Source organism: Pleurodeles waltl, chromosome 7, assembly GCF_031143425.1.
Source record: "Pleurodeles waltl isolate 20211129_DDA chromosome 7, aPleWal1.hap1.20221129, whole genome shotgun sequence".
Lineage (NCBI taxonomy): Eukaryota > Metazoa > Chordata > Amphibia > Caudata > Salamandridae > Pleurodeles > Pleurodeles waltl.
In genome coordinates, this window is record NC_090446.1 from 531,339,083 (window position 1) to 531,366,566 (window position 27,484).

Sequence of the window (27,484 nt, forward strand, 5' to 3'; positions counted from 1 at the left end):
GATGTTCACCGTGACTAATATCCCGGCAGATTTACAGGGAACAGTTCAAGAAAAGGTGTGGGACTTGACAGGGAAAGAAGTAGAGTTGATAAAAGGAGTAGAGCCAGTCAATGTGAAGCCTAACGCTGCCTTCCCCCAGATACCGCAGTATAATATGGCGCAAGATGTCCTTATAAAGGTTGCGCAAATCATTGTAGATTTTGTGAAACAGGGAGTCCTGAAAGAGGTGTTGAGTAGTCTGTGTAATTCACCTATAATGGGGCTGAGAAAGCCTTGTGGGAAGGTTCGGATTGTTCAAGATTTGAGGAAGATAAATTACATAGTGGTGAAATGTTGCCCAGTGGTGCCAAATCCAGCTGTGATTATGTTTCAGATTCCATGCAATGCAGAATGGTTCACAGTAATTGACCTGTCCAAAGCGTTCTTTTCTGTGCCTCTTCATGAGGACAGCCAATTTCTCTTCAGTTTTAAATTTTTGGACAAAGTCTACAGTTGGTGTTGAATTCCTCAAGGGTTTTCGGAATCACCTTCCATATTCAATCATATACTAAAGAAGAATTTAGAGTCATTGGAACTGCCTTTCCAATCGACTCTAGTGCAGTACATAGATGATTTGTTGATCGCATCTAAAACAAGGGACGAGTGCAAGTACGATTCGATTGCCTTACTGAATCACCTAGGAAAGAATGGGCACAAGGTGTCCCCGAAGAAATTGCAATATTGTCAGAAAGAGGTGAAGTATTTGGGTCATCAGATAGAGAAAGGGTCGAGGAAGTTATCCAGAGAAAGAATAACTGCAGTGTTACAGATGAATCCCCATTGATACGGAGAGATGTCAGGATGTTTCTAGGAATGGTGGGTTACTGTCGCCAGTGGAGCCCAAATTTCTCAGTCATTTCCAAGTCATTGCAGAGGCTGATGGTAAAGGAAAATCAGGATGGCATAGTTTTGGGAGAGAAGGAAATGAGAGCATTCACTGAGTTAAGAGAGAGCGTGTGTAGGGCTCCAGCTTTGGGTATGCCTGATCACACAAAGTCTTCTGTTCTGTTTTGTCATGAACGTCATGCATGTTCTTTGTCTGTCTTGACACAGGCCCATGGAGGTGTAAACCGACCAGTAGCATATTTTTCAGCTACTTTGGACCCAGTTGCAGCAGCCTTACCGGGTTGTCTGCGTGCAGTAGCAGCAGTTGGGCAAAGCCTCACACAGTGTGAAGGCACAGTGATGGGACATCCTCTAACAGTCATGGTCCCTCACTCAGTTGAGATCCTCCTAACCCGAACGAAAACACAGCACATGACAAATGCAAGGTTGACGAAATATGAAACGATTATATTGGGGTCACCAAATGTAATGTTAAAGAGATGTACAGTGTTGAACCCAGCAACTTTGCTTCCAAGTGAAAATACAGAGGTTGAAAATATGGAAGATGTAGAACATGATTGTCTTGAGGTAAACGAACTGTGCACCAAACCAAGACCTAATATTAAAGATACCTAATTGGAGGAAAATGACCAAATTATCTTTGTCGATGGCTCATGTTTGAGAGACTCAGTAGGCATGCTGAGAGCTGGATATGCTGTATGCACGATTTCTGGTATCCTGGAAGCATCCTGGCTTCAAGGAGTGTATTCCACTCAGGTAGCTGAACTGGTAGCTCTTACCAGAGCTTGCCACGTCTCTGCTTAGATGAGAGTGACTATCTATACCGATAGTCGATATGGATTTGGAATTGCTCATGATTTTGGACAACTATGGTCACAAAGGGGTTATTTGACCTCTTCTAGCTGGCCAGTGAAAAATGGTGAAAGAATTAAGGAGTTGTTGCATGCAATTCAGTTACCTCATGAAATTGCCGTGGTGAAATGCAGTGCACACCTGAAGTCACAAGACTTTGTTTCAGTGGGAAATGGATATGCAGATCAAGTCACAAGGTTTTGTGCATTGAAGTGTATATCATTTAAGGATCAATGGGAATTGTTGCCTGAAAAAGAAAATGAGACATGTACAGGTTATGCATTGAGGGTGATTGACACGTTAGAAGAGCTGAAATTGTTGCAAGGTCGTGCTAACAAAGATGAGAACCGTTCTTGGGTTAGAATGCAATGTGTACAGAGACCAGATGATTTGTGGGTTTCAGACGAAGGGAAAATGGTCTTGCCGAACAGTCTTTTGTCACAATTTGCAAGGTTTTATCATGGCCAAGCACACACTGGGAGGGATGCCATGATCAGGCTGTTCAAGATTGACTGGTTTAATCCAAAATTTAGACAAGCTGCAGAGGTGATATGCCATTGTTGTATCATATGCCAACAGATGAACGCGGGGAAAGGGACAGTGTTGAATTTGAGCCACACTGGGAAAGCTGGAGGTCCATTTAGCAGAATGCAATTGGATTTCATTGAGATGCCTGTGTGTGGAGGTTTTAGATATGTGTTGGTGATTGTGTGTATCTTTAGTCATTGGATTGAAGCTTACCCTACACGTAGGAATGACATTCTCACAGTAGAGAAGTTGTTGCTTAGGGAATTGATACCGCGTTTCAGTTTTACGATCTCTTTAGAATCAGATAGGGGAAGTCACTTCAACAATGAGGTGGTTAGGTTGCAGCAGTGAACATTGAGCAGAAGTTGCATTGTAGCTACCGCCCTGAAGCATCAGGACTAGTGGAACAGATGAATGGTACCCTGAAATCGAGAATGGCAAAAATGTGTGCAGCCATGAATTTGAAATGGCCCAAAGCATTACCTTTAGTGTTAATGTCAATGAGAAATACACCTAACAAGAAGACAGGACTGTCTCCGCATGAGATTCTCATGGGTCGAGCTATGAGACTGCCCGCAGTGCCTGCAAATGCTCTTGTGAATATCACAGATGATATGGTGTTGGACTACTGCAAGGGGTATGGCTGATGTGGTCCGCTATTTTTCTCACCAGGTGGAAGCTACCACCCTGCCACCGATTCATGATCCAGGACACAACCTGAAAGCTGGTGACTGGGTTGTAATCAAGAAACACGTAAGGAAGACGTGCTTGGAGCCACGTTGGAAGGGACCTTACCAAGTGATACTAACGACTACCACTGCTGTAAAGTGCGCAGGAGTTGCAAACTGGATCCATGCCAGTCATACGAAAAAGGTGACATCTCCAACTGATGAGGAAGTTGAGTTGTTGAAAGGACCAACAACACACAAGGAAGTCTCAGGGCTGGAGAATGATCGAAGGGGAACTGAGACTGAAGGAGAGCCCGTTGAGGACGGCTTGGTCACTCCAGTAAGAGACAAAGGAGAAGAAATCCAGAGGGGTGACGGTGAGCCTATCTCAACTGGGGCAACAGGGGAGCCTAGGCAAGGAGAGGTTCTCCCAGAAGTAGACGATTATGAGAATGAGCCAGAGCACTTGACAGACCCAGAAGGCGAAGGAGTTGAGGCGGAAGACAGTCAGAGGGTCCCAACTCCTCCTGAGCAGATTGCAGGTCCATCGAGTGAAAATACCTTATAGCAAAGAGAGGAAGAAGGGTGCCACAGGAAAGATCAAAGACTAAAGAGATACAGAAAGGAGACAAGTGGCCAGAGCTACAAGTGAAGAGGGGAGAAGTGGTTGTCGAAGATGCAATAGAGGAAGAAGTAGACACCACAAGGAGAGAAGATCTGAGTGAAGGAGAGCTGCAAGGTGATTGCAAATTGAAAAGGAAGAGAGTAGCAAATAGAAGATACGCAGTTCCTGAATCGGCGTATGCAACGACAGCTGAATGGCAACAGGAATTCCTGGCGTTCTGTTTTGATCAAGAAATCCCAGGTCAATACTTTGGCACTTGAGTTTGGCGAAAGGATCTGAAAGGGTGTAAAGATTTGAGCTAAGATTGAATTTGATAAAAGAGAGTGAGAAATTGCCGGATGAGACTCTGAGAACCTGAGTTGAAAAAAACGATTTTGACAAGCTGCTAACCTGAATTGACAAAGGATCCTGGGAGTGAAATTGAAGCTGTAAATAATCGCTGAAAGAAGATTTTGCTTGTTTTGACTTTTGCTGCAGGAGAGAATTACTAACCATTCCTCTGTTGTTGTTGTTTTGAATTCGCTATCCTTCACTTTCTGATTCTTTACAGATCATGGCTAACATTAGGCAGGAGAATGGAGGGAGTAGGCGTTGTAAATACTTGGGTGTAGGCTCAGGTATTGTGTGTGTGATATTCATTGTGGTTGTGATTGCGAGTATGACACTAATGGATAAGAGTGGGACTAACAATGCTACAGTTCCTGAGACTACCACTGCACTAACAGCTTGGGAGAGGTTTCAGCTGGATGAGAGATATTTGCATGAGGGAACTAATGCAAAAGGGGAACTTTCTACTAACGTTTTCTATCACTTGCTGAGTGAGTATATTGAGACAAGGAAAGTGAAGGATTGCTTTGTGTGCACACAGATTCCTGTTTCGGTACAAGAGGGGGTTACCTATCATAGCTTGCCATTAACTTATGGGATAAGTTGTAGTCTGCTACTAACAAGATTTTATAACCAAGAGGAGATTCAATATTTCTATTCTAATCATGATTTTGTGTTTTCATATGTACCTATGATGGAGGAGTTGAGTGGTGTATGCTATAGTATAAAGTTAGTTAAAGGATTCTTTGGGACGACATTGACAATTAGTACATCTTATGCACATTGCAATAATTTGACATGCTTGCTTACACCAGTAGAGAAAAGCTTTTAAGATCACATGGTGGATAGAAGGAGGGCATTAAAGGGCAAATTAGAAAAAGGATTACAGCAGCGAGCTTTTGCTAGTAGTGAAAGTTATGGCGCAATTAGGGAGCAAGGGAAGCTAGCTTTAGATGCATTACACATAGGGAAGATTTGTATATCTAGGCCTAAATCATATTATGACAATGTGTTTGTGGGAATGAGTGAATGTAAGCATGTGTTTTTGTTTCAGAGTAAATGGACGTTCATGTTAAATGGGCAGCATCCAGCGATTCCAGGGATCTATTACATATGTGGGCTTAATGCTTATTACCGTCTTCCAAAGGGATGGTATGGGACATTTTACTTGGGGATAGTTTTCCCAAAGATAAACCAACTTGACGATTTGAAAAGGTTTCCGAAATTGTCTGAATTACATCGTAGTAGACAGAAGAGAGAAACTGCTGCTGGCGTAGTGGGAGACATATTTGGGGCGGTATTTCCTTCAGTGGAAGTTATCTTGAATTCCATAAAGATTCAAAAGATGTCTACTATTGTGGATAACATGCTGACAAATTTTTCGGGAGCTATACTCCTAATGGATACTGAACTTGATGCGGAGAGGACGATGACTCTTCAAAACAGGCTTGCTTTAGACATTCTTTTAGCGAAGAGTGGCAGAGTTTGTAGGATGCTTAATGAGTGTGATTGTTGTGCGCATATACCAGATAATAGTAATGAGATTAGATGTATGCTTACTAACTTGACTAGGGATAGTACAGATTTGAAAGAACTGAAAGAACGTGTTGTTTGGGAAAAGGTTGGAAGGGGTTTTGCTTCAGTGGGGAATTGGCTTAGCAACATTTGGCATGGGATATTGTCTAAAATAATACAGGGGATATTGATTGTTATAGCTTGTCTATTTGGATTATGGGTGGCATGTAAAATTAGCAAAAGGATAAAATTGAATAGGGCGAAAAATAATAAGAGGAGGGAAGAAAAAGAAAGGGAAAAATTGTTTAGGGAAAAATTAAAGGGGAAGCCAATAAGTGAAGAAATTGAAATGAAAGAGTTTTGACTAATGTGAAATTAGTGGGGAAGGTTTTGTGTGATGACAAGTGTCATCAGAGGAGGGATTGTTGGAGTGTGTCTTTTTAAAACCAATATTAATATGAAAAACTTGCAATATATTGTGTGATGAAGCTTCATAGAAAATATGTTAACATAGAAAATAATGCACGCGTTGAAATGTGCCCAAGGGGAGTGGCTACCAATGTATACGAAGACTAAGGAAAAGGCTTATTAATTCTGAATTTGAATTTGTATTAGTATATCATAATTAGAGTTATGTGTTAAGAGTTTTGTTTTATTAAACCAGAGGGCCTTAGCTTAGCGAGGGTTTGGACCTAGCTGCCTGGCCTCATATTGAATTGTATTTTCTAACGTGTAATGTGCTGTTTTCCTGAAGGACACAAAGCTGTATTTTTCCAGGAGTTATGTGTGTGTAGCCGTAGTAAATTCTTTCTCATGAGAACCGGCTTGCTCAAGGCAACGTTCTTGATAGATGCAACAGTGTAATTTGTAACAGGTGCAAGGTTAACCGTACTAGGAGAAGTCAATGAAGACACTGACTGGAGCGCAAAGTGTAGCATTCTCTACCTGACATTCCAACCGTTGAAGATGTCAATAACATGGACCAATCCACGACATGAGAACTGCAAATTGTGGAAAATTCTAGGAAGGGGCTTCCCGAATTATTGGATAGAGATAATAATGCACCAAACTTCACCCAATGAGGAATTAGGGAATAGTTAGACAGTTTTGATTTAACGGCGTGACCCAAGAAGAAACAAGCTCACCTCACTTCACTCCAATTCACTCCATTTCGCTATCTCCATGTGTCATTACTATTGGTCTAGCGTTTTCCTGAGTTTATTCTGAGTACTTTGAAACTATCCTATACCCCATTCTTGCTGGATGCTAACTTCTCCTCTATCTGAGGGAAGTAATCCGTTCTGTAGCTATGCTATTTTGAGACTTTGCCCCATCCTATCTCTGCTGATGGTGAATCGACTGATGTCCTGAGGACGAAGACTGACGCTGTTTGCTGATCTGTTGGATTGGTAACTATCCGATGCGAATTGTAATTGTCTGTTTGCCTTTTCTTTCTAGGTACCAACTGCTATTTTGATAGAGGCCTTAGTTTAGATGTTTTCTAAATTCGTGTTCACTAAAATGTTTTGCATGAAGCCCAACATGCAAATGCTAATTTGAGGTTAGTTAAGGCGTTCACTAATATCTTGTGCAATTAGACAAATGACTGAGTTCTTGCTTTGTTGATTCATGTACTAATGAGACTCTGCTAAGTTGATTCATATAAATGATGTGCCTAGATGTTGAATGAATATAGCTGATGCATTGATTAAGTCGCGCTTTGATTACTGATTGGATTGTTTTGGCGTGGGTTTATTGCTAATGAGATTAACAAACATGATGTTAGATTGTAACCAATAAGGAGATAAATATCTTAACTTTTGACTAAACTGGTGTGGTTATTCGTGACTGCGAAGTCAATGGTGTGTTTGAAAATAAATTCTTATTAAATGTTTATTGATTAGTGATTATTATTATTGATTGTTTATTGATCTATTGATTGGTGATGCCAAGAAAATATTTCGTACTGGGAAGTTCCCAAACGTGGTCCAAAGGTTTGTCGACCTAAACGCGTCTCCTGGTAAGTTTACTTATCAAGGCTCTGAAGCGTTAACACCTCTTGTATGTTATGTTATTTTTGACTCAATGTTTGCCTTTTTCTTCAGTTTCAGATGTTGTGAGGTCAATGGGGTCTATGCAGCACAAGCATGTACGCTGGTACAAGTGTAGTTAACCTCCGTTTGCACAGCTTTACTAAAACCAAAATGTCAACGAATGTGCACTTTCAATTGAAGGTGTGTGCTTTCACAAGCACATAATCGTACATTGGGAGTTTCCATGTGCTACTCTGTGTTAAAATGTGTTTCAGCAAGGATGTTTCTGCACATGTGCAATTACACACCTACGGTTCGACTAACCAAGTGCTGAAGTCACTTCATTTCCACGACTGGAAGGAGAACGGCTCACTTCAGACTTGATAGGAAGATAGGGGAGGAGTATCTCAATGGGGAAAACATTTTCCTCTTGAAGAAGAAAAGAAACAAAATGTGCTTGTGAAGATCCATCTGACCTTCCCACTAGGCAGAATTGCACGCTATGTATAACCAGAGGCGGCTCCTCCACAATGGCGGAGGAGCGTCACCCCCCTGGCCAAAAGCCAGGAGATGAAAAATAAAACAATAGTTACTTTACACTATCGTTTTATTTTTCATCTGCTTGCTCTGCCAGCATGTGATTTGAAAGGTGGGTCTGGGCCACAGAGGGTAGGAGGGGGGATGAGGAAAGAGTGCACGTAAGTGCACATGTGTGTTTGGCCAGCCGTCTTAGGCCAGCCAAACACACATGCACACTTAGGTTTCTCCAGCCTGGCTGTGCTACACAGCCGGGCTGGAGAAACTGCACAGACTCCAGGGTTGTGTCTGAGCGGCAGTCCGAGCCACTCAGACCAATCCTGGTGCTGCTTTCTTGCTAGGTTCAGCATGAAAGCAGAGCCAGGATTCCTGGGGAGCCTGTGCTGGTGTCCCTGTGAATGCTGGGACACCAACTATCAGGAGCAGAGGAGTGCAAGGCTGCAGGAGGCGGCAGGAGACGGTGAGAAAGTTCAGTGCCTTTTTTTTTCTGTCCCCGTCGTCCATCCCCGCCCCCCCAATGACATTTGCGGTGGCTGCCGCTGTATATAACACCACACAGGGATAAAGGGCAGCAAAAAAAAATCAGGGTAGGTGCAATACATCTAGGCATGAAGTGGCTTTCTGGGCATTTATTTACACCTGTTTTGTGAACTCAAAACTTCTGTAAGTATATTCATACAGTGCTACAAATCTCTGCCCATTCTTCATGAATCTTACTCATAAATGTATGTAGAAGGCGCAAAGCAAACTCAGACGTGTGCTCTTGCAAAGCTCATTAAGGTAGCTTCACAGCTGAGTAGTAAGTTCTCAATAAAACCAAGAGCAAAAATATGCACTTGTCAAGTACAAATGCGCCAATAGAAAATCAATCACATAGTTGCCAGAACAAGAATGTATGATAAGGAAAATGTAACCACAAAATCTGACACCATGAGACTTTCCTGGTGTACGTGTTCATGGTAAGACGATGGAGTCCTGCCAACAAGACACAATCCTGCAACACCATGTAGCAAGTATACCACACAAACCAGCTTAGTTAGATCCAGTCTCTGACTGTATTTTGTGAGTTTCTTCTCGGTGTGTACTCGGAGAAGCACGGTTCTTTGGTGCAGTAGTGAGAAAGTGAAACGCAGCATTTATGGGACATCATTTTATTGGACATACTGTAACTCTGATGGCAGTACTTGCATGACACAGAGGCTCCTTTGACTTTGTATTCTACAATAGCACAGTAGTTTGATAGTCATTAATTCCATTAATTCTCCTTCCACAATATTTATCATTAGCATTACTGCTGCTGTGGCTCAGAGTTTCTGAAAGAAGCAATTTCTCAAATGGCCTAGTCTTGCCAAAAAATGATTGCCACCTTTCGAAAGATGGAGTGTGAGATGATATGTTAATGCCATTTTCAGTTTTTTTTATGAGTTTTCTGCTTACACTGATAAGAAACCAGAAAGAAGGACTTGGGACCTACTGCACCTCTGCTAAAAGGATTATGCAAATCTTGTTCCCACAATTGTGGTGGCAATAGAAGGTGATCTCACTTTTCTTGCTGAACCTTCGGTTCTTTGGAGGCTGATGAATGATAGATGTTATGCAGTAGCTGAGGAATTGATGCATTTTATACAATAAATAGAGAGGAAAAAATCCTTTGCCAGCCGCCATATCTCGAGACACTTGGCTGAGGCACAATCAATTCATATTGAATGTGCTAAACTGATGGAGAGGTTTTTGTGATGGATGTATTAATACTCAGTCAAAGTACACAAACCAGTGGTCAACCCTGTCCCTGGTGGAGGTTGACTAAGAACTTATTTTTCTGGAAGGGCGAGGTTCATACCATCGTGTATGGCTTCCTTGCAGTGTCTGTAAGCCAGACCATCGTAAATTGTGAATAGCAATTAAGATCTCATTCTTTCCCAATCGAAACTGAGTTTGTGATCCAGTGGTTATTTTTGGTGATTTATTTACTCAGAGTTAATTTTGATAGAGAATGTGATGTTTATAATATGAAATACCTTGCCGAATTTTGACCATATATGTGTTGTATGTGCTGCAAAATGCACCCCTGAACCCCCACTACTTGAGACGAATGGGTTTGGCTTATATACTTTCTTTTTCTCTTTAAGAAACACTCCATTTTTTTAATGGCTCAAATGACTTTATGATGTGATGTCGAGGGCCAGCACCACCACTTTGAAAATTGTTCTAGAACCTCTGCAGAATAGGGGACACCTCATCTAGGTGTGGTTAGTTGGCCATGTGGAGCTGTGGTCCTACAGAGAAGGATGAAGTTGTGAGGTGCAGGTATGCAGCAGAGATTGGGTTTTTTTGGGTAATGCAGTGTAGATGTCATGCTTTGGTGGGCTAACTCCAACCTCGCAGAAGGGCAGATACCTAACAGTTTTATGGCATCATTTGTTCACGGACGGGAAAGCCACCACATATTAGGTGATTGCATTGTCTAAAAGTAATAATCCAGCAGTGAAGCTGCATTAATAAGGCAGACTCAGGGGGAAGCTGTGGTGGGGAGGAACATGAGCCACTGAAGTGGGATATCATGGATCTCAATAAATGAGGCCCATGTTTTGAGGTAGAGCTGGTGCTCTGCTGGATTGGACATAGGCTGTGAGGAACAGAAGTGGATTTGGAGCTGTCTCCTGCTGAGCTAGAGCTGGCTTGCACAGGATTGGGCCCAGGAGTGCCGTCAGCTGAAGAACTATTACAGGATAAGTTGAGCACATTTTGTATTGCCACCTGCATGGCACTCATCCAGAGCCACATAAACTACTTCAGCACCCTCTCATCACTGCGGACCGATGTGCTGCAGTCCAAGGGGGTTGCTGAACCTCAGTGTGAAATTCACCCTTGAGTAAATACACTGCCTTGGTTGTGAGTGCAATCAGTGTCCACATAATATCACCACATAAACACTAGTACCCTAAAAACGAAAATCCTTGTTTTCGACTAACCAGATATTGTGCGTCTTGGTACTCACTGAGGGACTTCCATCATCACTGGTTCTATGTAAACTCTCTGCTCCTCAGTTCTAACAAAAGCCACCATTAGCAGTGGACAGAGGGATAAAGGCCCGTGGAAGATGTCAACGGACACGTGCTTCTGGACAGAGAGGTAAAGGATACCTAAGTTGATTGACTCCGTCCGGTACAAATTGGCTTTGGAAGCCCAACTCTCCGCCAAACAGAAAATCTCCCGATTTTCTTATCTAGTTGGTCAGCTGATTAAAAATAATATGTCAAAACAAACAAACCCGAACTCCTAATTGAAAGCCATAAATTCAATAGGGGATCATGAGCACAGACGCAGCCTTCTACGATAAATGTTTATTGGCAGAAAAACAATGCAAGAAAGAGTTACAGTAATAACTGCTGCCTATTGACAGTCTGTAGTAGACGGTTCCCATGCACTAATAAAAACAACATTTAAAGAGCATAACTTCAGAAGATGGTATTGCATCCTGCTAATTAATCACTACCAAAAGTAGTTAGACTTTTTTTCATTTCTGCATTGATTGTAAGAGAAGCATGCTCAGTGTTTAATAATCAATAAACACAAGAGTGTATAAAAGACGGGTTTGGATAAAACTCAGATTTTGGCACGTTTTGGAAACACCATGATTTCTAGGAAGAAGTGTCTCACAAGAGATGATGAAAGGTTTCATATGTTTACCAAAACGCCCTCAAAAGCACAACATGCAAGATCTGAGGAGATGCAAAAACAACTCTTTCTAACATTTGAACATATAAAACATCTAAAAATCATGAATATCCCTCTGGTAGACTGAAGGAGGAGCTACTGTTTGTATAAACATGCTGCGGAGCAAAGAAAGAAACAATAATTTGAAGAAATGGACAAATGTAACTTAGAAATGAATTTACCTTTGAAAGGAAACACTTCAGAAACATATCCCATCACCTGTTGAGACGCATACTACACTGTGAGATCTGGTTTGAGCCAGACACCAGTCCAATTCCATTCCTGGCTGATGCTGCTCTGTCGTAATACCAGTCTAGTTCTCATCCTCCAAGGGGAAACGTCTCCTAGTTGTATACCACATTTTAAGAGAAGAGCTCTTGTTCTCCTCAAGGAGTCCTTCCCCCTCTTCATGAGCTTTTACGTACTCTGCCTTCTTTCCTGTAATATCTGATCCTTTGTTGGGATCCTCTTTTCAGTACTTCTCGTCTGGTTTTCATATTCAACATTTTCTAATACTCTTTAGAGATGGCACTCTATTCAATTCATCCATAAATTGCTAACCATTCCACCTCTAGTCCATCTTGAACCATCATATGAAAAAACGAAATCCCTTTTGCTACTCGAGTTCTGTAACATCCTCACCTTTATGGATGATAGCCTTCTGACGCCTAACCTGCTCTCCTTTGTATCTATCCCTGTTTCCCATTGGACGATGACAGCGTAATGAACTGTCCAGGAAAGCAATTCTACCTTCCAGAGAGAATTCTTATTCTGTCCTAATCATTTCAGTGAACCACAAGGTAACCTCCAGACTCTCACATTTCATCTGTTCCCCCTGCGGGTTAGTGAGAAGTTCAGACTGTAATGAGATGGTGAGCTTAAGTGACCATCTGCATTGCAGACAAGCCTAGAGGACACAGACCAGAAATGAGAATAATATCCTGGCCAAAGCCTGCTATGAAATATTACAAAGCAAAGAGCTATATTAAGATAAATTGGCAAGTTAAAAATGGAAGGTCATGTCTCCAGCACCCATACTTGTGACTGAACCGTGTTATCACTGTTTCCACAGTTCTTCACATACAGGGTATTAAACACGCCGAATTTTCATCTGTGTTTCCTTCAGGGAGTAGGAGAAGCCCTTCCACTGATACCAGTTGATACCACTGGCATAGGTTTGTTGAGCTCCCTGTAAATAAAGCCCATTGAGGTTCGCTGCGTGGCAAGTCTTGAACCAGAAACCTCCCAAAGTGAGGGCTGCACAGCTCTGAGGATAAAGGTCTTGATCGCGGTCCATGGTAGAGAACTTCATCCCACTGTGATATGACAAGGCGTCTCCTATAGAAGAACAAAGAAGTAAAATGGTTCAACAGTGTTTAATTGGATAAGTCCATTACGCCTTCACGACCCCACATGTCCATCAAATAGTACCTAAGGCAAGACAATGGGGTGCACTGTAAAAGCATTGTCTTTTGGGACATCTGCGATTTTTTAATTAATTATGGTTTTAAAAGGTGACTAGCAGTTCATCTCTAAGGTATTCACATTTCACTGGCTGAATTTAGTTAGGTTCTCCAAAATACATTTTACCTGTATTCCACTTTGAAGTTATTTTTGTGGGCAGCAAAGGAATGACGAGATGAAATGGTTAAGGTAAAAGGACCAGGAACAATAATTTTATCTTTCTGGCCTATCCTGCTACCTTTTGTCAATTTTGTTACTTCTCACCAAACCATCAGTCTCCACAAGGCCATCACTTACCAGCTACACAAAAATAGAGGAAGGAACAGTCGACAAGGGCTGCAGAACCTAAGAAATGTGATCCAGATACCATTGCATTTTGGTATTGACGCAGCTCAACTAACAAGTTATTGACTGAGGGACAGGAGGAAAAAAAAGAATATGGCAGGCAAATAAAGTGATGTAATTCTGACCAACCCTGAACAAACGTTTGAAAAATTAAAGTACATAACATAACGCTAGTATCGGGATCTAAAACAAATTATACTAAAACTGAAACTCTCAGCTGTCATACCAAAAAAACAAAAAAAAATGTTAAAACCAAGGTCACATATTTAAGGATTTTGATGGCTCTGTATTTATCACAGGGGAAGAGGTTAAACTATAAAGCCAAACTGGGAGAAACTGTGCAAGAACTAGAATCAGAAATCAATTCATGTAATTTATAAATCATATAAATCATAGTAAAATGACCATGTTACCTAAACTACTTTTTAGCCGAAACCAGTCCTTCTTTTACCAGTTCTGAAACAAATTCTTCAGTAAACTGAAGTGTTGCCTAACTAATTTCTTGTGCTCTTGTAAGATGATAAAAAGTTAGGGCAATCTTATGACAAGACTATGGCATTATAAGAGAAAAGAAGATGGGAATTACCCGATTTCATGTATATCACCACACAATGACAATCAGACTAACTAAAGTTTTAGTTAATAGAAGACATATTATACATCCATTAAAGGGTCTTTTAGGGAAAGAATCACTACAGAGGATATGGAAATGTTGCTGTTTAAAAAAACAAATAAAACTGAAGGTACTCAAGAAATATGGTGAATCGGGCAGGTTTTTTCTACTAAAAGGAAACTATTATATGCTCTACACATCCTTGTACAGCATAACTCTTTAGTGGGGCTATACTTCAATTGAACATATTGAAAACAAACTAGGGAGGAGGATTAAACATTTAACAAATAATTGCAAACCCATAGCTTATCAGGAGACTAGGAACTTTTGAGTAATTAAATTCAGTGTACCCAATTATTCTCTTCTTTAGCACTACGTAGCAGCTCAGTCACTGACAGATCAAATAAAATAGAGGAAATGGTGTGCAAGAACGTAATTAATACATATTACTATGCAACACCTTTATCTAACCCCAAAATACCTGCCTAAAGGATGATTCATGTCAACAGATGAATGTGCAAGATGTTTGCAAGAACAAGGTATCTTAACTCATAAACTTTAAACTTGCTTGCAAATCTTCCCGTACTGAGGAAACATAAACTCATGGGTGAATACATTACTTCCAATCAGAAATATTATGATAACACCAAAGACAAAGGGCCTCATTACAACTTTGGAGGAAGGTGTTAATCCGTCCCAAATGTGACGGATATAACACCAGCCGTATTACGAGTCCATTATATCCTATGGCACTCGTTAATACGGCTAGTGGTATATCCGTCACATTTGGGACGGAATAACACCTCCTCCAAAGTTGTAATCAGGCCCAAAATGTCTAGGGATTACAGGAGAACATGTATGGGAGAAAAAATATTCTACAGTATATGATGATTGTTGTGAGACAAAAGATCATGCTACACTGGAAAACTGCTCTCATTCCATATCCCCATCTACAGAGGGGAAGGGTTTAACAACAATGATTTACGAAAGTGCAATTACAAACTCTCTGAAATATTCAAACAAATCAGCCAAATGGAAATTCTTAAGAGAAAAAGTATGTATGTAATAATGTTGACAAATCTGCTGAATTGGGAAATAATGGTTCATACTTCATATAAGTATACAGAAAAGAAATAAAGCCAGACGAATAATAATCATTCCACGCAAGGACGAAAATGAAGAGTCTGGAGTGGGACAAGGGTGAATTTAAGACATCTTTATTCATTTTAGCCAAAAGGGGTTTGAAGGAGATATTTAACCCGGGCAAGAGATCTTGCCCTATATGAATGAATACCACAACAATGAAACACTTGACTAAATACTAAACAGCTAACAGGGCACCATTTCACAGGTTTCTTTACAATAGATATTCTAAATATCCCAGCTGTGAGTCAAGTTGTTCATGAAGTTTGTGTATTAAATTTGTATTGATGCCGACCTCCTTATAGAGCGGAATCTGGCTGTGTGAAACAGCTGGCCTTGGAAGGCTTTACCCAATGGAACTTGTAAGTCCTCTCACTACTGGGCTACGCCTGGTTGAGTGGCCTTATACATTCCTTTCAAGAGCTCCAATTGACCTATGAGCTATCGTCCACGCAGTTTCACAAGTAACTTCAATTGCAGCAAGCATTGAGGGTGCACATCTCTCCAGGCACAGAACTCCCTCTACATAGCACACTTGAAGCTAAGCTTCTGATGGGTGTGCTGCAAAAGGCGGGAATCTCACAAATCCATTGCTTCTCGATCATTAACGCCCCAGACACATTTTTGCTACTACAATCCCAATGGGAGCATTGGGACCCTTGTATCATTGCCATCTCATCTAAGTTAAGATGAATGCAAACATACTATCTTCACTGTGCCTATCTCACCCCTAATCATCTGTGCTGGGCTTGTCCCCTTCCCAACTCCACATGTTTCAGATGTTTCCATGCCCCAGCAGACTTTTACCATATGGTATGGGCATGTCCCTTAATTGCCTGCTACTGAGGTAAAGTGACTCAGACACTGTGAAGGGCCCTAGGTTGGGAGGTGGATATGTCCCTGAGGATTGCTCTACTGGAGATTTTTGAAGGTACGGGGGAACAAGGGCTGACCAGACACTAGTTGGAGAGGACATAATGATTGCAAAGCAAGACATAGCCCGGAGATGGAAGTCGTCCACACCGCCCTCACTGACCCAGTGGTGCCGGGGTGTGGACTGGTGTGCACAACAGGAGAAGCCAATATATGAGGCCCAGGGACGACCCCAAAAATAAAGCAGGATATGGAGCAAACGGTGGGATTACTTTGGACTTGGCACACTACAATAACGCTGGTTAGGTGTACCCATGTGTGGGCTCTGATATTGCTGATATAAGCAGTGGGGCTTAACCTGGGACTTGACTAGTGTACTTGCTATGATGGCTATATGTGGCTTTTCTTAGATGTTATTTTCCTAAGATAAAATCAACAAAATTGGTTATAATAAAAAAAAAATTATCGAAACAGCAGGTGAACAAGTGACTTCCTGAGTTCCAATTGTAAAGAAAAAATTGTAACCTCGACCTCTCAATCGTTATCTAATTAACAGCTTTGAACACGTCAGAGCTAAAATGCAGATAATCTGAACGGGTAAAAGAATACACCTACTTTCTACACCAGTGTGGCATCATATCTTTGCAGAATGCCGTTTGCTGTCAATTAATATCATTCAGATGACTAAAGTGCTTGACCTCACATTCATGGATAAAAACCATCATTGTACAACAGTTGATATTTTGTGAAGAGAGAAGTGATTTTGTTCTTTTTCAAAAGGACAATCTACTACTTTTATAATAGGTTGTACTATACTCCTGTAGATCTTTATAAATTTAAACTTACTACAGATAGCAAGTGTTGGTCGTGCTCTAAAGAAACAGTCATTATATGCACATTTTTTTGAGGGCCGTGCAGTTCATACTTTTTGGGAACAAGTTTGGGATAAAGTTAATCAGATTTTCTCCATCAATGTACCCTTCAATATATTACATATTTTTTTGGGTAGTACTTCATCTATTTGGTATTCCCAACCACTGCGTGGTAAATTGGCTGATTTGCTCATTGCTAGTCAACTGCAAATTATTACTTCTAGTTGGAAAGATACTACGAAAATATCTGTTGTAACTTGGTGGAATCTGATCTGTTATAATCACAGAATGGATCGAGCAAATGCTAATACTACTCAACTGTTAATTAAAAGGGACATGTTTTGGCTTCCTCTCACCTATTTCCTTTCGCAACATAAGACATTTAATACTACTACTGTTAATACTTAATGGCAGCTTTATTATAACTATGTGATTTCTTTTCTTTTCTTTCTCTCTTCTCTTTCTTTCTTTGCTAAAGCATAAAAAAAAATGCTATTATTCTACGGTACAATATTATAGTCTGGTTGTGTATACAAATTGTTTCTTATATTATAGATATAATTATCTTTATGATTATGATTATTTTCTTTTATTTTTTTCTTTTAGTTACAATGTATTTATTCTATTGTACCAGTGTATGCTAACTTATTCAATAAAGCATTATGAAACAAAAAGGACGATCTACGTTTTCCAAATGTTTGTAGTGGATTCCAGAGAAACCGACTTCAGACAACAAAGTGACTAGTTTTCAGTGGATAACGATCTCTGTTCTCCACCACTGTGACGTCACATAAATAAAGAGTGGCTTTTATTCTTCATGTGCTTTTGGATGAGTAGAGAATGACTTAATTTGTTCAATTTTGTAAGAATTGATGCTGGACTTCATCAATCTGACGTCACATCAATAGACTGACTTTTGCTCTTTACCAGTGTGAAAGCAGAAGAAAACAACTGTTTTTCAACAGTGAGATATCACTAGTGAATTACTTTCATGTCCACCAGAGTAATATCACATTAATAAAGAATGTATTCTGTTCTCCATCATGGTAACATCAAATCAATAAAGGCTGGCTTCTTTTCTTTACCAAATTATTATCATACCAGAAGAAAATTACTTATACTATCTGTTAGTATAAAATTCAGATTTTCCACAGCAGGGGTGGGAAAACAAAACATGATTTTATTAAAGACACACTAATAATAGCTGTTCTCTTTCATTGTGGGAGTCACATCAATGGAGAATTATTTAACTTTTCCAACATGAGTCACATCAACAGAGAAGTCGTCCTTCCTCTAGTGAAGTGTAATATCACATCAAAAGAGAATGCCTTCTTTTGTCTATTGGTGTCACATCAGTGCAACGTCAGCTTGATACAATGACTTATGTCCTCCACCAATATGACATCATATTATTAGAAAATTACTTCTGCTCTACATCAGTTATGTCGCATTAACAGATAATTACATGCATTTTTTAAAATTGTAAATTGACATCAATGTAGAATGAAGCACGTTCTGCACCACTGTGGCGTTACTTCATAAATCGCCTAAGCTTTTTATTGCAATGACTTCACATCAGAGGAGAACCGCTAGGAAGGTCACTAAAACATAACAGCCACTGTTGACTGTCCTTCAAAACAACCATTATTGCTATCTCAATTTACTCCCATAGGAATCCAATGCCCATTTTTAAATCAAGCCTACTTAAACAATACAGGTTGTCTGGCTGCAAAAGACCCATTGCCAGCTTATCAAGATCTTACAGTGGGCTTAAAGCCTGCCCATTGCTTACCATTGGTTGGCATTATAGTCACTCTCATTTGTTTGCTTCTCTTTCTATAGTTTACTTTGTCTATCATTTGTTTGTAACTCCCAAGGAGCACTTTTAGGGATCTATTTTTTAGGTCAAAGCCTACCAGACAGCACAGCTGTCTGCTTTACTTACAATATCTTGGGGACATTTAGAAAGTTTCCCTGGGAATGCATTCTGCCCATTTTTTACCATTGGCTTTGCAGTTCTAACCCTGACTTGCTTGCTTTCTATTTGATGACTTTATTTACTTTTTATTTTAGGCTGTCCAGCTTAAATTTGTGCCTACCGCTGCCCACTCCCTGCTTACTGTATTCTTCCCCCAGTACTAGATTTCTATAAACAGGCTTTTAAATCTTGTACTTATCTTGATACATTTGCTGTGCATTCAAAGGTAGAGGTCAAATGTCAGGCTCTGTCATCGAGGAAGCTTGGTGTTTAGTTTTCTTTCTCTGACTTCAAGGTGAGGATTTAATTGTGACAATCATGCTGACTACTGGGGGTGTGCTTGAAGAAGGCTGTACAATGTTATTTTTTTCGAGCAGACAACAAAATGTAAATCTCTGTAAATGGACTGGGCAGGTATTTCAGAATATATCAAAATTCGAAAATGACATTTTTGGGTAATTCTGCAGTGTAGCAGAAACAAATATTTTAACCAATCAAAACAAATCAATACACTAGGTGATGACTTTCCACACATCATTGTTTGTGTGCTCTATACTTTTATCTATAAAACTGTCTGTGCAAATGTAATGATAGTTTCAACTGAAGATGTTTTGGCAGTTATGGCAGTGCGCATCACACCATGAATACTCCACTTTACCCCACTCCACTCTACTCTGCACCACTTTACACTGTGCTTCCACACTCTATGCCACTCCACACTGTGCACTGCACTCTAGTCTGCACCTCTCTACTTTACACCACTCTACTCTATGCCAATGCACTCTACCCCACACTCCTCTACTATGCACTACTGCACTCTTTGCCACTGCACTCTACAACTCTTCACTGTGCCACTCTACTCTGCAGCACCGCATTCTATGCCACTGCACTCTACACCAATGCAATCTACCGTGTACCACTCCACTCTATGCCAGTGCACTCTGTGCTAATCCACTCTACGCCACTTTAATCTGATGTGCACTCTATGCCAATGTACACTGTGATGCACCACTTCACTCTACTCTGAAACAATCAAGTCTACACTTGACGTTGTTGCACTTGGTGCTATTGCACTCAGTGCTACTCCTTTCAGCGCCACACCACTCTTCCCTGCAACACTCCATTCTATGACACTTCACTCTATGCCACTTCACTCTACTCTGAAACAATGTACTCTACTCCACTGTACTTCACTCTGCACTACCCCAATCTATATCACGCTACTCTACTTCACACCACTGTACTCTATGCCACTGCTCCCTACGCCACTACTCTATGCTACTGCACTCTACCCCGCACCAGTCCACTTTACTCTATGCCAATTTACACCACTGCAATCAATGCCACTGCACACTAAGCCATTCTACTACCCTCAACTCTATTTCACTGCACTCTACACTACAATACTCTACCCCCCTCTGTACCACTATACTCTATGCCACTGCCCTCTATGCCACTCTATTTTGAACCACTGCACTCTATGCCAGTGCACGCAACACCACTTACTCAAAACTAATGCACTCTATGCCACTGCACTCTATGAAAACTACTATGCACCACTGCACTCTGTGCCACTATACTCTACAATACTGCATGCCACTGAATGGTATGCCTCTCTACTCAGCACTACTGTACTCTACACAGCTGTTCTATGCACCACTCTACTATGTACCACTCCATTCCCTGCAACTCTACGCCACTACACTCTACCTCTCTATGCCGATCTACTCTGCAAGACTGCACTCTCCTCCACTGCACTCAAAGCCAGTCTTCTCTGCACCACTGTGCTTTAAGCCAATGCTTACTTTGCAACTCTACACCACTGAGTTTTATTTCATTACATTCCATTACATTCTATGCCACTCTGTTCTGCTCTGCACCACTGTACTTTACATCACTGCTCACTACACCACTGCTCTCTATGACACTCTACTCTGCAAGACTGCACTCTGCACCACTGAACTCAACACCATGCTACTCTGCACTACTGAACCCTACTCTTCTCTATGTCACTGCACTCTACACCAGTGGTTCCTAACCTTTTACCTTCTGTGAACCCCCACTTTAGCATTACTGGAATCCAGGGTCCCCCACTGAATCATTATTGGAATCTAGGGACCCCCCCCCCCAATGAGTCATTACTGGAAGCTGGAGACCTAATCAGTTAATAATATTTCATTTTCTACGCAGTCGCGGACCCTCTGAGGAGGCTTCGCTGACCCCCAGGGGTCCCCACACCACAGGATGGGAACCACTGCTCTACACCACCCAGTTCTACTCTGGGCCATGGTACTCTATGCCAATGTTCTCTGCACCACTCCACTGTGGGCCAATGCAGTCTATGCTACTGCACTCTACTCTGCACCACTCAACTCTATGCCACTCTACTACACACTACGCCAATGCACTCAACGCCACTTTATACTACATCACTCCACCCAGCTCTAATCTATTCTGCACCACTGCATTCCATGCCACTGCACTCTACACCACTCTACTCTACACCAGTGCACTCTACGCTTCTCTGCTCTACAATTCTGCACTCTATCCTGCACTACTCCACTCTACCCGGAGCCACTTCACTCCATGCCACTTCACTCTTCTCTGAAACAGTCTACTCTATGTCACTGCACTCTAAGCCAATGAAATCTACTGTGCACCACTCTACACTACTCCACTCTACACCACTCTACTGAATGACACTGTATTCTACCCAATGCACTCTACACTACTTTACTCAAAACTAATGCACACTATGCCACTGCTCTGGGCTCCAATCTGCTCTGCACCACACTACTCTATGCCGCTTCATTCTAGGCCAATCTACTTCACTCTATGACACTACACCCTATGGTTTTCCACTCTATGATTGTAGGAGGCTTGTCCTTTATATAGTGTGCAAAGCTAGGCACACTGTGCAGGGGATCAAGTCCAGGCAACCACACGTTGGTTTACAGAGGTAAAACCAGATCACCTTATTCTCTAATTTTTATAGTAGCTTGGTCGAGCAGTTAGGCCAATCTTGGAGAAGTGAGAAGCATTTGTTGTACTCACAGTATCAATCATGCAACTCACACATTTGAAGGAATAACTCAAGACCAATTCATAAAAATACTTCAGATGTTTATATACTTTTTAAGACCAAGATTATCAAAATTAGTTAAGTACTTTTTGAGATATGGATTTTTGAAGTTGAATAAAGATAGTCTTTTTGTGCATAATTATGCACCATAGGAGTCAATGAAAAGTCACCTGTAAAAAATCATATAAAATCATACATTTGCTTTACCAAGTTCTTCTTTAGCAGGTTGGTCGAGGTCATCGGTGGACACACTGTGCCAGCATGAGAAATTCGGGCGGCTCCCGGTTCCGGTGGGAGCAGCAGTGAAAAGTCTCTGGAGTTGGTGCAGGGCCATTGTGGGGGACCACTTGGAAAATATCTGTGCAGGTAAGCTTAGAGGTGGTTCCTTGGGGTCCCCTTGGAGTGTCGAGGTTGCAAGGGTTGAGGGACCCTTAGGGCACAGCAGGTTCTTCATTGCAGGGTACAGGGTAGGCGGGTGCAGAGCGAATTGGTGAGCCAGAAGCTGTGCCCAAAGATGCCCTTGGGATCTGAAGGTAAGTCACTTCAAGGGTTGCTTGCAGGACAACCGGGCACTCAGGAGGGACGTTCAGGGTGTTCTTGGAGTCCCTCAACTGGGACTTCCTCCTGGTCTTTTTTCAGTCCCGGGCGGACTGGTTTCTTGGTGTCCGACGTCAGCTGGCCAATATCCAGGGTATTAGTACGGTTTGACCACTGTAGGGTGCAGTGCCACCAGACTTGGCACACTTGCAGGGATTGTCCTTGTGGTCGTTGGTGTGTTGTCGGGTCTGGCTGCAACGTCCAGTTAGGGAGTTAGCAGCTAGTCAGTGAAATTACCCACACTGGGTTGCTGGTTTCTTGTTTGTTGCAGAGTGATACCTCCACTCTGGAAGGAGTTCTTGGGTTATTGGTGAAGCCTGGAGGTCCTCTGGGGTTCTTGACATCAGTCCAGTTGTCCAGCAGCTCCTCAGCGGCGATTGTCGGGTCTTAGGTGCAACAGACAGGGTTTAGAGCCTTTTCTTTGTGCAGCAGGTCCACACTACTCGTGCCTTGGATCTTCTTTGTGCTGGTCTTCTTTGTGTCCTTCAAATCTGATTATCTGGTCTAAGGGTGCCCACTAAATATTGAATTTATTCGGTGTTTTAGGGGGAACCTGCTAGTGTCCAATGGATAGCTACACCCACTATAGTGACCACTTCCTGTGAGAAGGTTCACTTCCCTAACCCTGATTAGCAATTTTCCTTTAATCTAAGATGGAGGAAAATGAAAAAGAGTGTCCAACTTGCAGGCAACACCTTAGGGGTGGTGCATGCTAGGTGGGGCCGCTCCCCCTATCCTTTGTGTGGTTTCCTGCCTTTGCTCCTGCCAAAAGTGGGGGTTTGCAAAGGGGCTGTTCCTCTGCTGCTAGCAGCAGGCTGGGGGGTCAGATTTCAAGGGCGATAAGTCCTTTGAAGCTCACCACCAGGGCAGTGCACATTCCTGCGGGAGGGGGTCTTAGCACCTCCACCCAGGAAGGGCATTGTTCTACAAACTAGGGAGACAGGGCTCTCCCCCACAGTTTGTAGATTGGGTGTCTGGAGGTGGCAGGCCGGATAAAACCAGTCAGCAACCATTCCAGGGTGGTTTGCTTTTGCAGGGGGCACCTCTAAGGTGACTCCTGGATACATTAAGGGATAAATCTAATACTGGTACCAGTTTGGATTTATCATTCTGAGTTGTTTGATACCAAACAAACCAGGGGTCAGAGGGGCCATCATATAGACTGGAAACTCATATTGACCACTGTCTAGCACATGTATTAAAATGGCTGCTCTGTTCACGCACTATGTCCCAGGTTTTTCAAGGACACAGTGAGGGCATATTGCTCATGCAGTTATGTCCTCACATATAATATGGTGCACCCTGCCTTAGGGATGTAAGGCCTAACAGAGGGGTGTCTTACCCAGAGTAAATCCAGTGTATGGTGGGCAGAGCACACAGGTAGTGTGCCATGTCGAGTTTGTCTTTTAGGTTTGCACCAGGACACTCAGCCTGCAATGGCAGTGCAGGATGCATCTGGATGCTTGGTCCTAGAGGGTGACAATCAGTGCTGCTGCCCTCAGGGGCCTACCCATAGTATCCCTTGCCCTGGGTACCTAAGCACCCTTTACTAGGGACTTATAGTGGTAGGTAAGGGTGTATTCAATTGTGCCAATGCATAGTGGTAGGTAAGGGTGTATTCAATTGTGCCAATGAATAACAACACTTTTAGGGAAAAAGCTTTGGCCCAGGGAACCTGGCTAGTAAGGGCCCACTGCACTACAGTTTCTAGGCTACATCATACATCAGGCAAAAAGTGGGGGCTAACCATGTCAAAAAGAGGCTTTTTCTCACAATTATGTCTACTCCATTAAACTCTATTCTGACACTCTACTTTACTCTATGCCATACCACTCTATAACACTCTACTCAATGACGCTGTACGCAACTATAACACTCCATTCCACTTTACTCTACTCTATTCCATGACACACTACTCCACTCCATGCCACTCCACTCTGTGACACTTTATGCAACTCTGGCTACTCGCTACCACTTGACTTTACAGCACTCTATTCCACTTTGTGCCATTCCACTCTCCTACACTGTTCCACTCTAAGCCACTGTGCTCTACAACAATCTACTCCACTCTACTGGACAACACTTTACTCCACTCTATGCAACATCCTCTATGCGACTCCACTCTGCTCTCCACCACTTCACAGCACTCTACGTCACTCTTTTCTATATGACACTCTACTCCATGATGACACTCTAATCCACTCTACTCCCTCGACTCTACATCTTACTTCCTCCACAACACTCCATGACACTCCATTGCACTTCACTCCATTCCTCTCTTCTACTCTACGCCACTCCATGACACTTCTCTTTACAAAATTCCACTCCACACCAATGTCCTTTACCCCACTAACTTTCAGCATTGCCTCAACAGAAGATACACTAGATATTGACAAAGCCAATAGCTCTTGCATAGGGGAGATCTATTGGTTTTGCCAATACTTGTTTCTTTTGGCTGAAGCAGTCTGAGTTTCCCTCCCCCTCCCACCCCATGCTGCTCTATCTCATCAGTGTGCTTCTCTCTATTTTTGTGCTACTCCCTCTTGTCTGTGTGTTTCTTTCACCTCCCCTCTGGTACTCCCAGTTGCTTACTCTCCTGGGTGCATCCCTGCTGTTATCTCACTCTTGTGCTTCACCCCACCCTGGTATGATGCTTTCTGCCTTCTTCCCTCCCACCCACTCCTCCATTCCCTCCACTGGTTCAACACCTGCTGTTCATTTTTTTAGAGCTACTTTCTCCATGAAAAAAACTTCATTTTTGTTTTTACTGATCACATTGGTGGCCACCATCTTGGGTCAGTAAACAAAAAATTAAAACAATTGGCACTCACCCTAGTTGCGACCACTATGCACTTTTTTTAGTTACTTTGACCATGCTGCAAGCATCCTGAAGCTATACAGAAACACCGAAATAAACTGGCAAAGACAATATCTCCCACAGGTGAGACCTATTGCCTTTGCCAATGCTCATTTATACTGGAATGATATGGTTGTAGAGCACTATGAATACGTGGAGAAAGGGGTTAAGCAGACAGCTGAATTTCTAATCTTCCAAATTCAAAAAACACTAAAGACACAGGCCCTCATTTTGACATTGCCACCCGCCAATCGCATCCCGCCATCAGGCCGCCTGTGCGGCCTGAACCCTGCCGGCCCTGTTATGGCTTCCCCGCTGGGCAGGCGGGCGGAAAACAGAATCTAGTAACCACCAGGGTCATAATGACTCCCACATTGTTATGCACATTTCTAAACATGATTATTTTTTGCACTGTAGAACTGTATAGTAAGTAAATTCCAATAGTTCTTTACACACAATCACACAACAACAACCTTACAGTTTGTCTTGTCAATGTGCAGTCCTGGTGACGACTGTAAGGCTCGTTTTCTGAGTAGGTTGGATTTGCACATTTTCAGCACTTTGGGGGTCATTTGGACCATGGCAGTCACGGTCGCGGTGGCGCCACAGTCAAATACCGACACCACAGGGCTGCCGCCAGCCTGGAGGTCCCAGCGGTTGTAATCCGCAAGGGCAGTGCTGCAAGTGGTGCTGCCCTGGGGATTACGAGTCCCCATCCACCAGCCTGTCCATGGAGGTAAACACCACCATGGAAAGGCTGGCGGGATGGGGGACTCGGGAGGCCCCTGCACTGCCCCTGCACTTGGCATGGGCACTGCAGGTGCCCCCCAAGCACAGCCCCATTGCGCATTCCACTGCCCGAACTACGGGCAGTGGAATGCGCGACGAGTGCTGCTGCACCCGCTGCACCACCACATTGCCACCGGCTCCATTAGGAGCCGGCTGCAACGTTAAAGTCCTGTTCCCCGCTGGGCCGGCGGGTGGAAACTCTGTTCCCCAGCGGGGAAGCCATAATCGGTCCGGTGGGGTTCAGGCCAAACAGGCGGCCTGATGGCGGGATGGCATTGGCCAATGTCCGCCAATGTCAAAATGAGGGTCTTTATGTTCATTTGTGTTGTATTTTATTATAATTGAATTCATGTAGATTGATGAGGCACTGACACCTTAGTGGACAGACAAAATTCAACACCATAGGGAGTGTTTGGTTGGTAAACTGCTGAACTGCAATGTGACTTGGGAAGGAAGTGTTTTGGTATTGTGCATAATGACCAGAATAGGGCTTATATCCCACCTTAGGTCGCTCCGCTTAGACTGGTAATGCCTTGAGGATGACTGAAGAATAGAGTGCATGAGTTTTATAATCAGTTAATTTATTATTTTGTTTGATTGGCATGATGTATTTTTGGTGTAGCCTAAGTGGGTGATTTTTGGGATCTGGCTAACAAGTAGTGGACTGCAGTTCTCATTCCTGCAGCTATCATATAGCATCATATCATAAAGCAGCAGTCTGTGGTGTGTGATCTAATAATAATCTATAACTCGCTAGGAAACCAGGGTGCCATGGCGGTCCCAGTTTTACATCATCTTGCAAATAACCATATCATGGAGGATCTTTAATGTGGGTGATCAACTCTATAGCAGGCAAACGTCACTAACAAATACGGCTTATGTAGGGTCAGCAGGTCCTGTGGAAGTTCCAGTCTTTCTTTGCCAGTGCTATTCTATTTCCAATCATTTTAGGTCTAGCTTGAGAGCATAGCCATAGAATACCTTATCTGATCACCAGAAAAAGAGCTTTCATAAGTACTGTTCAGATGGGGGCTTACGCTTCACCCATATGTTGGTTTTCATGAGAACATCATTGGATGGGGCTGAAGTTCTATTGTACTGTAATTGCAGTTGTGTGGCCCTTACTACCACTGACAAGACATTGGGCCTGATTACAACTTTGGAAGAAGGTGTTAATCCATCCC

The 27,484-nt window shown here is 42.4% G+C and overlaps 1 protein-coding gene across 3 annotated transcripts in view; it reads right to left on the reverse strand.

The window, feature by feature from the left end:
- The window catches only part of MFAP4 (microfibril associated protein 4), a 467,131-nt gene that overhangs the window by 43,758 nt on the left and 395,889 nt on the right, over positions 1-27,484 (reverse strand). Inside the window, exon 6 of one of the 3 annotated variants that reach the window (XM_069244250.1) lies at positions 11,300-13,025. The exons of the other annotated variants lie outside the window; for them this stretch is intronic. Within the exon in view, the coding sequence (XP_069100351.1) occupies positions 12,778-13,025 (248 nt within the window). The 3' untranslated portion in view covers positions 11,300-12,777. Of the gene's footprint in view, positions 1-11,299; positions 13,026-27,484 lie in introns of those variants that run through there. 3 annotated transcript variants of the gene reach the window in all.